Source organism: Drosophila guanche, unplaced genomic scaffold (genome assembly GCF_900245975.1).
Source record: "Drosophila guanche unplaced genomic scaffold, DGUA_6, whole genome shotgun sequence".
In the NCBI taxonomy this organism is placed as follows: domain Eukaryota; kingdom Metazoa; phylum Arthropoda; class Insecta; order Diptera; family Drosophilidae; genus Drosophila; species Drosophila guanche.
In genome coordinates this window covers 413,598-427,257 of record NW_022995751.1, presented here as the reverse complement: position 1 = coordinate 427,257, position 13,660 = coordinate 413,598, and the positions used below count along the sequence as shown (strand labels likewise).

Genomic DNA, 13,660 nt, shown 5'->3' with positions numbered 1-13,660 from the left:
CGTTTTACTTTGAAATGTATATACTTTGAATAATAAGTACTGAGTTTGAAAGTATTTACTATAGCACCGCGAGTCTTTTTCAATGATTCTGATTTTTTAGGGGCGAGCTCTGGCCTAGGAAATATACTGATCTTGCTGGCCACGAACCCGGAGGTTCCTGCTGCTGAGCTCATCTACTGCTCAACAGATGGCGCTACAGTGCGCACAATGTTCGCGAAGCCCAAAAACTGATTGCATCTTCTGATTGGAAGATTGAATCTATCTTAATAAGGCAACACCATCACTGTCTTCACTTAATATGTATATTTATTCAGTATTCCCCAAAAGTTGTATTCTTTCTACATTGATTTAGTAACGATTACGACTTCCCCTAGTATTGGTGTTGACTTTCGTTGATTTTGACTATGGTGCAGATATCTTGAAAAAATTTCGTTTCTTTGGGGTTGCATTTCTCGGTTAATATCATCGTTTCTTTTTTTTTGGGTTTCTGCGCCCCCAATTTGGCTTTTTCTGCTGTTCTTTCTTGTGTTCTCGTATCGTATTCTCAATGACTCCTTAAAAGTAGAAAAGTTTCGGTTTTAGTTTTTAGTAGGCGTTAATACATAAATTATTACATTAAATATATTATATCAATAGTTTCAATAGTTGGTTTGCTTTGCCAGTGTACGCAGTCTCTCCAAATGCCTTGTGTTTGCGTGTGTATATCTCTGCGAGTGAGTGTCGTTTTGAGTGCGTGTATGAAGGGGTACAGGGAGCCAGGGATACAGGGTATGGGATGCAGGGTACGGTGTCTTAGCTCCGCCGATCTTGTATTGGATGATCTCCTCACTCCTCCCCTCCTCCCTTCCACACTGATATCCAGCAGTTGAACTAGAAATAGGCGAATTGATAAAGCATCTCTCAGCTGGATACCGAGCTGGAGACCTGGTTCCGTTGCATACGCATCCACTCCACGAACTCATCCAGCATAACAGGCCCTGCAAATCACAGAATAATTAATTAGTTGCCCCTAAAAGTAATGCAAATGCTACTCACAGGCGCCATCAATGTCATAGTTTGACAAGTCCATGCAGATTGTGCGCGAGAACTCTAATATGTTACACCACTGATCCTTGTTGATCACCTTGTACTTTGATTGCTCTAGAAACTGTGCGAACTGCGTATAGAGTGGCCAATGCTTGCCCAGCAGCAACGACAACATTGCCTTGGCTGTGATGATGTCCATGCTTCTTTGATCCGAGTCCTAGGATAATAGGTAATGGAATTTAGTCAGATCTTCCACGGCATTAGATTGAGAGGTAAACTAACCTTGGCGAAATCATAGGCATATCTGTAAATGCTCTTGAAGGAGTTGGCATCGTTGAGTATGCTACGCAGATAGTCCAGTTTCACAACCATTTTAATTGTTGAGTCGCACTCGAGCTCTGTGAGGCCCTTCACCCATTCCTTCTTACTGAAGAAGCCCATCTGGGTGGCTCCCATTTTGTAGGCAAGGACCAGCATCACAATATTTTCGGGCTCCACTCCGATATCTTCGCAAAACTTTTCCATACCATCCGGACCTAAGGGCGGAAAAACAACGCATAGCATGTATATATATGATCCCAAAAACGTGCATGCGATCAGCGCCACTTACCCAGTGTCTCTGGCTCGTCGGGAGTTGTGTATTCCTGGAACCATGTCAGACATCGTTTATGACTGAAGCCGTCTTCGGCTCTGATATGCCGCCTGCGGGAAATAAGTAAAATATTTGATCAGTAAATATATAGATACGATCTTCAATGGTACATACTCTGCCATCGGTACTCTCAGCCAATGAGAATTAATTTATCTGTCTTTTCACTGCACAATGCACTTCACCTACACTAAAGTCTTTAATCGAATCTGTCGCTAATGTTCTATTTTTCTTTTTGTTTATTTTTTCGACTTTTCTTCTTCTCTCGGTTTTTGTTTTAAGTGTTGCGTCCGGTCCCTAAAAATAGCGATAGTAAACGTAGCGCAGAGACGAGGCCAATGCCAAGAGCAGAACAAACAGCTGAGAGACCAGAAAGGAAGGCCTGGCGCATCTGCATACACAGATTATTTGACCTTAAAGGCAAATAACTTTATCACGCAATAATCTTTCTTGCCACTTTGACAGTTATAGTAGGATAGCCTAGACATAGGCCTACGGCATATGTATTTAAATATGTACACAAATATTTGCGGCTACATGTGTGCGTACATATAGAAATTCTCAACAATTTTAGATACGCTACGAGCTCTTATCGTATGGGAGATCTATCTTTGTACTTGTCTGCTTTTCTAGGCTAGATCTATCCGACTATTGGCAGTATAAGATACAAAATACTAAATGTCCTAGATGCACAAGCGAAAAGTTCAAAAGAGAATGCCCCAGAATCGAAAGGAATAGTTTCCATATGCTTATTAAAAGGTTATCCAAATATCACGAATTTATAATTAATTGTTCTGTTTAATTAACAATTCACTCAATGTTAATGTTAATCTCTGCTCTCCATACAATTTCTTGCAGTGCATCCTCTATATGTACCCACATTCCAATTCAGCGACTGCGCAGGACAAAAGCGAGAGTGAAGTCAAATGGTGGGGGCGAGTGGAAGTGTGTGTTGCGAGTGTGTTTTTGTGAGGACACCAGCTAGAACGATTTCCGTTTAGGCCTCAGATGTGCGCAGGACCCGAAGCAAGATACACGTCGCAGTTCCCCATCGAGCTCTCTAGTGGAGACGGTAGCGTAAAATTCCTCAAGGAATCAATTAAATAAATTGTGCAAACGATTCGCCTAAAGATGCTGAAGCTGAAGCCAGGGCACAACTGCATTCTCAATAGCCTGAATGGAGCAATAGCCTGTTCGGCGTTGCTTGTTTTTGTGGGTGAGTAAGAGAAGTCTTTGAGTGCTGTGGGACTGTGGGCTACGAGTGGCGTTATGCGTGGTTGGAGCACACCGAAAATCAATACTATCGAGGACGGGTTCTGACACACTGAAAAAGCAACCTGTCTGTCCTGTCCTTTGCAGTCACCGCCGTTCAGGGCCTGCAGCTGAGCGCATTCACGACGAAAACTCCGAGGGTCAGCAAATACACAACCAAATCGCCATCGGTAAGTCACTGGGCTCGGTCAGTCGGGGTTCCAAAAATCCAATAGGAATCTCCATCTCTGGATTACCCATTGCAGGCATCGTCGATGAACCACGATGCCACTGCCTCGCTGTACCGCTTCAATGCCACCAACGGCATCACCTGCATCCTCATGCAGGTCGATGGTCTCATTGGCATCAAGTATCGCAACAAGCTGAACGAGGATGTGGAGGCCGATCTGTACATGCCGGACAGCCCACAGCTGAGCGGTGAATGCGAAGAGTCCAACATGGAGATCATGACAATGGAGTTTAAGGGTTTCAAGCTGTCCATGACATTCAAAAAGGTACGTACTATAAGCCCCCAGTGCGTGGGTGTCCCTTTTGGGGTGGTTATGCCTGTCAGAAAATAAGGTCAAAGGTGGCGCACACTTATACCGGAATGTTTCTCCCACCCTCCATGTAGTCTTCTGGCGGCGAGGGCTGGTACATCAACCTCTTCGAGCTGACATACTCGTCGTCTAATCCACTGTTCGAGCACCCCGATCGCCCCGGACTGAACGTGAAGCTCACCTCGCCCGTGCACACGCCCATGTACTTCCCAACGCCGGTGGGCAAAGCGTATGTCTGCGACAAGGAGCAGACCGTCATAATGTACGCCCCACACGACTCGGGCGACCAGTCTGGACATATTGCTCGTCTGTACTTGCGCGATCTGCACATGCAGAGCTTCATGTTCAAGGAGACTGGCAAGTGGGGACCGTCGTTCCACTGCAGTGCCACTGGCTCCTATCGCGACGAGACAGCGCCTCTGGCAGTGGGCACTGCCCTAGCCATAGCCGTTCTATTGACCATATCCGGATACGGAGGCTGGCGGTAAGTCTGTGCCCCTACTCCCGGGAAACTCATAACATTTCTGCTTTTTCTTTTCTTTTGAAGGTACTTTAAAATCAAGAAGGTTCAATACGGTTCAATGGAGTGAGCGAGGCGATAATGCGAGGCGCTTTTTGTTCAAATATTCTCGACCATATCGTTGTCTACACATATCCCCCATGTTTGTTGGATCTCTTGTAATCCGTAGTCCTATTTTTAAACTAAGAGTTGGCGCAAGAGCTGCTGATGTTACCATTTATGAGATACACATATATGAGAATTGCAAATGTCTTCCATATTGTTAATGTATAAAATAATACGCACCATATACATATATAAAACATAGATACATAAACATATACATAAACATACAAATTATTAAATGTTAACATAAATCCCTTACTAACCCCAGATGTATCCAGCTATTGTTTACTTGTCTCCAAACTAAAGACCAATGTTATGGTGCGTCATGTACTCTAGATCGAATCGATTCGAATCGCTTCTCAATCTCTATCTCAAATTTCAGCATCAAACTATTGTTAATTGAAATTTCCTCCTGCACCTTCCACTCTCCTTTGATTAAATCTCAGATTCATCGCACAAACAAGTCTTTCTTTATCTCACCAACAACTAACAACAAATTCCTGCTAAATTCGGACTGGGACAACCACGTTTATCTTTATATCGAATATCAAATGCAGTTTGGTTTTAAGTTTCCACAGGAAATAAACAATACCGGGATGCGCTTCGCCTAAGTAAACAAATTTAATAATCAAAATACCTAGCGTTGGATCGCCGTATAGATTTGGGGAGTCTGTAGCCTGAGAGTCTGCAGATTGCGAGGAAATTACGGAAGTGAACATGTGAACAAATCCATTAAGTGTGCAAATAAATGAAGCAACTGGCTACCGTGACATCGATTTGTTTCCACAAATTAATCCATGGGGACAAAAGCCAAAGCAAGCGCCTTTAAAAAGGAGTCAGGGTGGGGGTTTAGCTTCAAGTTTCTTTTCCCCTTCGGCTTCAAGAGTGAGTATGGATGGACAGAGTTGGCTGATGTGGACTCTCCCGAGTATATTCTTTGGGTGCACTCACCTGCCGTGCTGTGTCGGTATGCTGGTATAGCTCGTTCGGGCTCTTTTTGATTGACTATCCATGGTTTCGCCTATTTCTGGAGCTCGACGCTTACCCCGTGGCATGACTTGTTGTGATGTGATTGGTAGACGTCGCCTTTTGCGCCTGTCACCAGACTTAATTAATAAGTGCTGCTGGAAGAATTTGTTCTGTTGGTTTTGTGGATAAATAGATTAACATATCGTCAATTCAATTATGAAATTAGCACTTACCTCAGTAGTCTAGAAAAAAACCATTACAGCTTCAAATGCTAGTCTGTAAAATGAGGGAGAGAGGCAATGGTTATTACGAATCAAAACTGCCAGTACTTAAGAGTAAATATCAAGCGAATAAAGAACATTATTATGTGCTTTGTGTTTAATTAATTGTGTTACGGCTGTCTGCGTAGACGTTGAAAGTTGTCGCAAACGCTAAGGTCGGCTCGGTGCAGGCCTACCCCCAACTCCTGGGGCCGCGGTGGACGCAATGATTTTTCCACTGTCGCTGCCAAGAAATTCACGGGATGCACACAGGACATCGCTGTATGTGTGTGTGTTCAGACACTTACACTCAACACGGGGCTGCTTTGCATGGATATTTCTGTGGGACTTCCGCGTCCGCGTAGTGTAGTTCGTTCGCACCAAGCAAAAAACAACAACTTGCTTTAGAGTACGTGCATGCCTGACCATTTGCACCCAAATCAGTGTGCAATGTGTGTGTGTATGCTTGCACACAGGAACGTTTTACAACTTCAATGTACGAAATACGAAATACCGGCTGCTGGCAAGGACTACTTTGCTTTTGGTGATATGGCGATGGTCATGCAGTGGAGTGGAGGTAGGTGTCGGTCGGGATTTCGTGGTGGTCGCCTCCACAGCCAGCAGCTGACGCTGCGCGTGCTCGTCTTTTACGTCGCCACGCCGAAAGCACTTTTACCCTCGCCCGGCTACCGTATTATACTCACTTTCTGGTGGTGGTTGTACTATATTTAGTTAAAATGCAACACGCATTGCTCCAAACGCTCGAACTGTTTGAATTTTTAGCATATTTTTCAAAATCAATTTATAATTCATTCATTTGTTTCGTTCAGTGATGCGTGAACGAACTTAACCCACTGAACACCCCTCGATTTAAACAGGTGAACAATTGAGTCCAACCGCGGAAATAACGCTGTTTGTAAATTCTGCTCGTAGACCGAATCCTTCCTCTTTACATTCACAAAAAATGACAACCTCCACTTCACTTTAGTTGTTCAACTCTTATATTTGTTGATATATTTAAATGCCTACTGGTCGACAATGGGCGAATAGTTCGCTGTTTTCTGAACTAGTTACTCAGTTCCGATATATTCGATAAATTAAGTAGTCAAAGTTTCAGTCACGCGAATCAGCTGTTATTCCGCTGATTCAACCAGTGTAACCATTTTCGGTATAATATTAATTTTTACCTACGAAATGTGTTAAGGTGTATAGGTATGTAATGGCATATTTAATAAATTTCATCTATTTATGAAATTAAAATATCAATTTTGTGCAACACTCTTCTGTATTGTACAGCAATTTGTATCGATAAATGAGCTCTTTGTCTCGCAACATGGACATGGAATGACCAACATTCCGTATTTACCTTTATAGTTTTTTGTAAACAATTCAATAAGAGAAAGTCATGAAAAGTTGCCAATGTTATGGAGAATAGATTCAACAATCAGATATAATTATTATATCGTAATATTCAAAGGAATATCCAAAAGAAAGATAAGTGTTCCGGGTTTGGTATGTTTACGGTATATTTTGAAGATAAGATAGTCTATTTCCTAGTATTTTTGAGGGTCATGAGGCATATTTTATCGATTTAAGAACAATAGTAACAAAAACTAACAAAAAAAAGCTTTAACAATGAAAGGTCGAAAACGAATAGCAACTACCCTATAAGTTACAAATAATTGTGGCCAAAATGCCCAGCACATATTTGTTTGCCGCGAGCAGTGAGGGACGCGTGTACACGTTGTCCACCAGCTCAGCAGCCTGGCGCGAACTGCCATATCTGGGATTGGAGTTCAAGAAAATCTGCGCTGTACCCAATTTTCTTTGGGCCATTGGCGGCGACCGACAGGTGTATGTACACGTTCACGGACTCGATGTGCCCATACGCATCAAGGAGGAGTCGTACGAGAACGAACGCTGGCTACCCATCGAGGGCTTTTCCAAAACTCTTTTGCCCACCGATCGATACAAATACTCTTCGGCTGATGGCAGTGTGGAGCGAAGTGTGGACAAGATTCGCCTGCCCTCGATGGCCTGGCAATGGGATGGGGACTGGCACTTGGACCTGGAGTTAGATGGCCAGCAGCTCCCAGAGGATGGCTGGATGTATGCCCTAGACTTTCCGGCTTCCTACTCAATAAAAAAGTCTTGGAACTCGTATGTGCGTCGACGCAAATGGAAACGTTACCGCCGCTATGCAGCCCTCAACAGCTGGTGTGCAGTGGCTCCGCTGCACAAAGACCCCACCCAAGAGCCCTTCATCGATGTGGCCATTGGAGGCACAAGCGTGCCCAATGCTCCGGCCGGCACGCTGTGTGTCTGGGCCATTACTGCACACGGCAGGGCCATGTTTCGAACAGGTGTGTCAAAAACGGCACCAGAGGGCCTGCGCTGGACAGCCATAGCTACTCCTACGGGCAGCGAACTGTCGCAGATCAGTGTCGGGCCCACCGGGCTGGTCTGGGCTGTTTTGTACAACGGTCGAGTCATCGTCCGCACAGGTGTGACCCGCGATAACCTATCCGGAGAGGCGTGGCTCGATGTGAAGACGCCCGTGGCGGGCGCGAGTTTGCGTATCTTCCACGTTTCTGTGGGCACGGATGCGGTGTGGTGCGTGACTAACGATCATCATGCCTGGTTCCGACGTGGCATCAAGGGCGAGGCGGCGGGCATAAGTGAGGACTCGGCCATTGGCAAGGGTTGGGTTGAAATGGTGGGCAACGTCTCAATGGTTTCCGTGGCGGCCAACGATCAGGTGAGAACACACACTGAATCCTTCCACGATTACTTAATATTGATCTGTACTCTAGGTCTTTGCTGTGGGGGCCGCTGACCGTTTGCTCTACTATCGGTCGGGCGTGACTGCTGCGGATCCCACTGGCAAGAAGTGGCGCCAGCTGCAATGCCCCATGCAGATCAGCCGCACTTCCAGTTCGTTGTCTATCGTGTCCCGGAAAAGTAACGGCAGCAGTTCCACGCCCGGATCCAAGCACCAAAGTTTCTCCAATCTCTACTCCAAAGAGAAGGAGAAGGGCGTCGTTGAGACGTGTGCAGTTATAGAAACGGTGCTCCATGGTTCAGCGGGCTCCTCCTCCAGCAATGGAGTGGGCGGACGCTTAAAAAACGAAAGGTGGAAGCTGACTGCTGATTCGCCGCCCACCATAGGCAGTTTGAACCTGAACGACCGTCACAAGCAGCGCACGGCAGCACTTCGCGAATCCGCGCATGCCTCCAGCGCCCCTGCCGCAGATGTGATCGAAAATATTGGAAAATTTGAGACACAACTGAGGAATCCACGTGCCTGGTCGCCAGTGCGCAGTGTGGGCTCCGTGGTGGGCATGGAGGCGCATCCAGAGAGCGATTCGACGGTCTTCGAGTCGGACTCAATGCACCACGGATCGGATGTGTTTCTGGGCGAGGATGATGACCACACGGGCTCACAGTTCTGGACCGAATGCGGTGTTCTGTGGAGCTGTGTAGCCACAGGGGCTGTCACCGTTGACTCTAGCAATCTGCCCAATTGGTTCAACGAGCAGGCGGCCAGTGACAGCAAAGTGGATGTGAATGCCAACTGGCGGAAGGATATTCTGGGCAAGCTGCAGTCCCGACAGGAGAGGCTCGCAAAGCTGCAGAACAAGACCCAGTTCGAAAAGGCTGTGGAGCTGTCTTCATGGATAAAGTCTGCGGATGCACGCTACCAGCGACCCGGAGGCGACTTTGAGGATTGCATCATAGAGCTGGAATGGGTCAGTGGCAGCAGCAGCAGTAGCAGCAGCAACAATGGCAGCATCGATGGCTCCAGGTCCGGCGATTCGGGCACCTTCACTGTGCTCAGTCCCGATGGATCTGCCACAAAGATACAATTTCCGCTCTCCGATATTACGTGTGCGCAGTGCTGCAGCGAGGCGGGATCGCCGCGTCTGGCTATCCACGCGCCCCACCTGCCCGTCAACTGCTCGCCGGTGAAGCTGCAGTTTTCCAGCGACTCGGAAATGGAGGATTGGCTCTCGCACCTGTCCTCGGTGTGCAGCCAAATCAATACGCTGATGGGCAAGCCGGCCAACAATGCGATCTGGCTGACCAGCGACTTGGGGGATGTGTTTGTGTTCGATGCGGCCACCATGAAGGCACAGCAGATGTCCAGCGGTCAGGGCTACGTGGAGACAATGGATGTGTCCACCTGCGAGACACCCTACTACAACACCCTGTACAATGGCATGCCGTGTGGCACTGAACTGGAGATCTCTGGGTGCGTGTACGATGATGCCGATCAAATACGCTTCGACCTGCAGTGCCACTCGACGGTGAAGATACAGCCGCATCGTGTGGAGAAGCATCGAGTGATTGCCCTGCATCTGAATCCACGCTTCAATGAGCGCATCACAGTGCTCAATTCCATGAAGGAGTCCGAATGGCTGGAGGAGGTATGCAACGACAAGATGGTGTTTGCTCCAGGCGCCACATTCACATTGAAAATCAGGTAAGGCTATGGCAACAATAAGCCTGCCCATCTTTGACTCTCTCCATTGTTTCAGAGCACTGCTGAACCACTACCACATCACTGTCAACAATGAGGTTTATACGGACTACAAATATCGCATTGATCCGGAGAGTGTCACTTGCCTGTACGTGAGTGGACGCATCAAACTCTTCAGCGTGCTCTATCGCTGTCCTTCGGTCATTGTGTCCATGCAGCAGATGCACTGGCGCCAAATGGGAGGCCACATCAAGCGCGTCTACAACAGCGGCGTGGACGTTGTATGGGGCATCTCGTGTGACAATACCGCATGGGTTTACAACGGCGGCTGGGGCGGCATGTTCCTGAAGGGCCTCGAGGGCTCTGGCAAGATAAACGCCATGATAGACACGCACACGTACTACGTGTATGAGAATCAGCGGTGGAATCCGATAAGTGGATTCACTGCCAAGAGCCTGCCCACGGACCGGCACACGTGGAGCGATGCCACGGGCAAGCAGAAGCGCAGCAAGGAGCACACCAAGCTGCTGTCCACGCACTGCGAATGGATCTCGGATTGGGCTATTGACTACAACATACCTGGTGGCGCTGACAAGGAGGGCTGGCAATATGCCATTGACTTTCCTGCCAACTATCATGCCCATAAGAAGCTGACGGATTGCGTGCGTCGTCGGCGTTGGATGAAGAGATGCCGCCTGAGCAGCAGTGGTCCTTGGCAGGAGCTGAGTCAGTCGAAAGTGCTCGATGCGGCACTGCACGTGCTGGACGAGGATGTGGACAGTGCGCATGACGTTAAGAATGTGCCAGTGGCCGCTTGGGCCATTGCCTCCAATGGCGATGTGCTCATTCGGCATGGAGTCAGCAGTTTGAATCCTCGCGGAGATGCCTGGGAACACATTGCCAGTGAGCAGCCACTGATAGCCATCAGCGTTGGGCCATCCGGTCAGGTGTGGACAGTGGCGCGGAACGGCATGGTGTTCTTCCGCTATGGCATAAGCAGGCAAAACCCCTGCGGCGATGCTTGGCAGCAAGTGGAGGCGCCAGCTGGTGTGACATTCAAGGCAATAAGCGTCGGACGAGCTGGAATCTGGGCTCTGGACAACCAACAGCGACTGGCTGTGCGCAGGGAGATTTCAAGGACCTTTCCAGAGGGCTCGCACTGGCAGTTTCTTCCAAATGCCGCCAACATACCGCCCCACACGGAGCAACATTGCGGCTTCCGATCAGTATCCGTGGGCACCGAGGTGTGGGCCATCTCCCTCAATGGCATCATCTGCAGGCGTTGCGGAATTACAAGCGAAAATCCCGCTGGCGTAGGCTGGAACCTGGGCATCGCAGTAAATATGATACATTTGGATACATTTTTAATTTCTATTATTTCTATTCTATTAATTCTATTTTTTTCATTACAGGGTCAGTGGCAGCATGTGTCGGTCGAGGGCTACATGTAACCAGTTGACGTTCCATGAAGTGCATTCCTATATACTATTCAGGATCTTGTATTTATGCTTGCTATATGGATTCTTATACCCTTGCAGACGGTACTATAATTTTGACAAGGGGTTCCTAATGCAAACGACGCATTTTAGACCCCTCACTAAGTATTAATGTTCTTGCCGTTAGCCAGCTCTTGAGATATTCCACACCAAACTTTACTCTCTCTTCATAGCTCAGCCGAATTGTAACCGAATCGGGCTACTATATCATATAGACACCAATGGAATATTTAATCTGCAAGGGTATCAAAAGCTTCGGTACCCGAAGCCTTGCCTACTCTCTTGTATTTCATTTATTCCCCAAATCAACCATGAAACGCTTACATTTATGTTTAACCAATTAAATATTTAAAATTGTATATTATTTTATTTATTTACCAAATATATATTCAATAAACCAAAGATAAGATCTATTTTGAAACTCTAACTATATTAATATAAATAATCAAGAATATATGTGTATCCCTGAATATTTTCCCTATTTCGATTCAAAAATTGATTGCAAATTAAAACGGTATTGTTGAAAAATGTCGACTCATGTTTTTACATCCAAATGAAGCTGCTTGACGCAAATTTGTGGTTACTCAATTGACCCAGTTTCTTATTTAAAAACCTTATTCCTACAAAATCCAATAAACGAGAGTCCATAAAACTAGCAACCATTCTAGAACATTGATGAATCTATCTGAATAAATAAAATTTTCATTCCTAAGAGTTCTGGCAAGTCAGTAATATAGAACAGAATCTCAAAATCGAGGAATATGACATCCGATCAACAATAAACTGTTAACTAATTTGATTACATACGGTTAGTTTACATACTTTCTGTATGGTTAGTGACATTTGCATGCATAATTCGGTATAATTGCGAAGTATATATTTCTGAAGGCGGTATATTTCTAGATAAATCTGCGGCCACACTAATTTCAACTAAAACAAAAATAAAATATCAAAATTTGGTTTTTCCACTGGAATTTACCGCTTTTTAAAGAAAATTGTCTCTAAATAGTTATAAATAAAAGCCCCAATGTCTGACTATGACAACGTACGCATCAAAAAACTAGTTTTAAAGGGAGAGAAGCACAAGTAAGAATCTTTTAACCTGATGCTTTGCTTTAGTGATTAACAGTTAGCATATCATTTAACAACAGAAAAAGTAAGAAGCGCAAGAAGGAAAAGGACGAAAAGGAAACTTCAAAGAAGCCAAAGGTACAGGTCGACGAAGATGCAATCGATCACGGCGGCTGGTGGGCAGCAAAGGCCGCAGTGGAGCTGACCGGAACAGTCGCTATAGAATTTGGTAATCGCTGCTACCTAAAGGCTCTGGACAATGGGTAATGTTACCGAAGCAAGAGCACTGGGCACGCTATTATAATCTACCATTTCATATTGCAGCCTGTTTACGCTGGGCGCCCCACACGGCTCTGGTGAATCGCCAGAGCCGGAGGAGATTTTCACTGCATTTCCCATCAACGAACGCAAAGTGGCCTTTAAATCGGGCTACGGAAAGTATCTTAAAATTGAAAAGGATGGAATGGTTACGGGACGCTCAGAGGCCGTTGGTAGCATGGAGCAATGGGAGCCAGTATTCGAGGTATGCAACACCCCTGAGGTGTTAAAAAGAAGGTTTTAAGCTACATCTATTTGTTATGTTCTTAGGAAAATCGAATGGCTCTGCTAGCAGAAACCGGACACTTCATGTCCATCGATCCCGAAGACGATGCATGCGTGGCGCTGCGCAAGAAGGTGGGAGAGCATGAAATTTGCAAAGTACGAAGCAATGGAGCACGGGACGTTGTCATTGATGAGGAGCCCAAAGAAGAGAAGGGCGACTTGGGTGAAGTGGAAAAGAATTATGTGTAAGTACGGCCGCCACAGAAGCGATCATTCTCAAGCTAAAGCGTACGACTTTTTTTTATTTGATTCTCAGGAAAAAGTTCCAAAAGTTTCAGGACAAAAAGATTTTGATTAGCAAAAGTAACATAAAAGAGCTCGAGGAAGCCAAGGCGCAAGGATCCCTGCATGAAACTCTTCTGGACAGACGTAGCAAAATGAAAGCCGATCGTTATTGCAAGTGAAGGCAGCTTGATTCTATGATCAGACTTCATATATTGTATACTAATGTATTTTTTTCTAAAGCTGATTGATGAGTAAGTCTGCATTTATTTGTACAAATAAATGTGTACTGTGCCTCGTATGTGATGCAAAGCTAGTTCTATAGTTGCAGGTTAATTTTTACCTTCCAGCTCACATTCATGGCTTTATATGCACCAATTTGCAGCAGGAACAAGGGCTCTCAAAGAGATTTACACGCTTCGATTAGTTAATTCTAGTTGAATTGCCA

The 13,660-nt window shown here is 46.0% G+C and overlaps 4 protein-coding genes across 6 annotated transcripts; 3 read left to right on the top strand and 1 right to left on the bottom strand.

The window, feature by feature from the left end:
* Window positions 1–472: 472 nt before the first annotated feature.
* Window positions 473–6,257, bottom strand: LOC117586827 (DCN1-like protein 5). 3 transcript variants are annotated; one of them, XR_004574019.1, is made up of 8 exons: window positions 6,045–6,257; window positions 5,314–5,356; window positions 5,063–5,250; window positions 1,637–1,728; window positions 1,309–1,562; window positions 1,036–1,243; window positions 615–977; window positions 473–554 (listed from the first exon to the last, which is right to left on the bottom strand). XR_004574019.1 is itself a non-coding variant. In XM_034277108.1 (7 exons), the coding sequence occupies exons 3-7, from the start codon at window positions 5,164–5,166 to the stop codon at window positions 901–903; spliced, it is 735 nt and encodes a 244-aa protein (XP_034132999.1). In that variant the 5' UTR covers window positions 5,167–5,250; window positions 5,314–5,356; window positions 6,045–6,257; the 3' UTR covers window positions 539–900. The 3 variants fall into 3 exon arrangements, 2 of the variants coding, with proteins under 2 accessions (XP_034132999.1, XP_034133000.1); XM_034277108.1 differs by having other exon boundaries at window positions 539–977; XM_034277109.1 differs by lacking the exons at window positions 5,063–5,250; window positions 5,314–5,356; window positions 6,045–6,257 and adding an exon at window positions 1,793–2,048 and having other exon boundaries at window positions 539–977.
* Window positions 2,616–4,568, top strand: LOC117586826 (lysosome-associated membrane glycoprotein 5). Its single transcript, XM_034277106.1, has 5 exons — window positions 2,616–2,891; window positions 3,035–3,117; window positions 3,193–3,441; window positions 3,561–3,970; window positions 4,034–4,568. The coding sequence occupies exons 1-5, from the start codon at window positions 2,807–2,809 to the stop codon at window positions 4,074–4,076; spliced, it is 870 nt and encodes a 289-aa protein (XP_034132997.1). The 5' UTR covers window positions 2,616–2,806; the 3' UTR covers window positions 4,077–4,568.
* A 651-nt stretch (window positions 6,258–6,908) lies between the features above and the next one.
* On the top strand, window positions 6,909–11,672 carry LOC117586825 (tectonin beta-propeller repeat-containing protein). Its single transcript, XM_034277105.1, has 4 exons — window positions 6,909–8,098; window positions 8,154–9,823; window positions 9,879–11,157; window positions 11,233–11,672. The coding sequence occupies exons 1-4, from the start codon at window positions 7,034–7,036 to the stop codon at window positions 11,269–11,271; spliced, it is 4,053 nt and encodes a 1,350-aa protein (XP_034132996.1). The 5' UTR covers window positions 6,909–7,033; the 3' UTR covers window positions 11,272–11,672.
* Window positions 11,673–12,247: 575 nt separating this feature from the next.
* On the top strand, window positions 12,248–13,528 carry LOC117586995 (protein FRG1 homolog). Its single transcript, XM_034277394.1, has 5 exons — window positions 12,248–12,402; window positions 12,468–12,650; window positions 12,712–12,910; window positions 12,976–13,175; window positions 13,247–13,528. Exons 1-5 carry the CDS (start codon window positions 12,344–12,346, stop codon window positions 13,392–13,394), a joined length of 789 nt encoding a protein of 262 aa, XP_034133285.1. The 5' UTR covers window positions 12,248–12,343; the 3' UTR covers window positions 13,395–13,528.
* The last annotated feature ends 132 nt before the right edge of the window (window positions 13,529–13,660 follow it).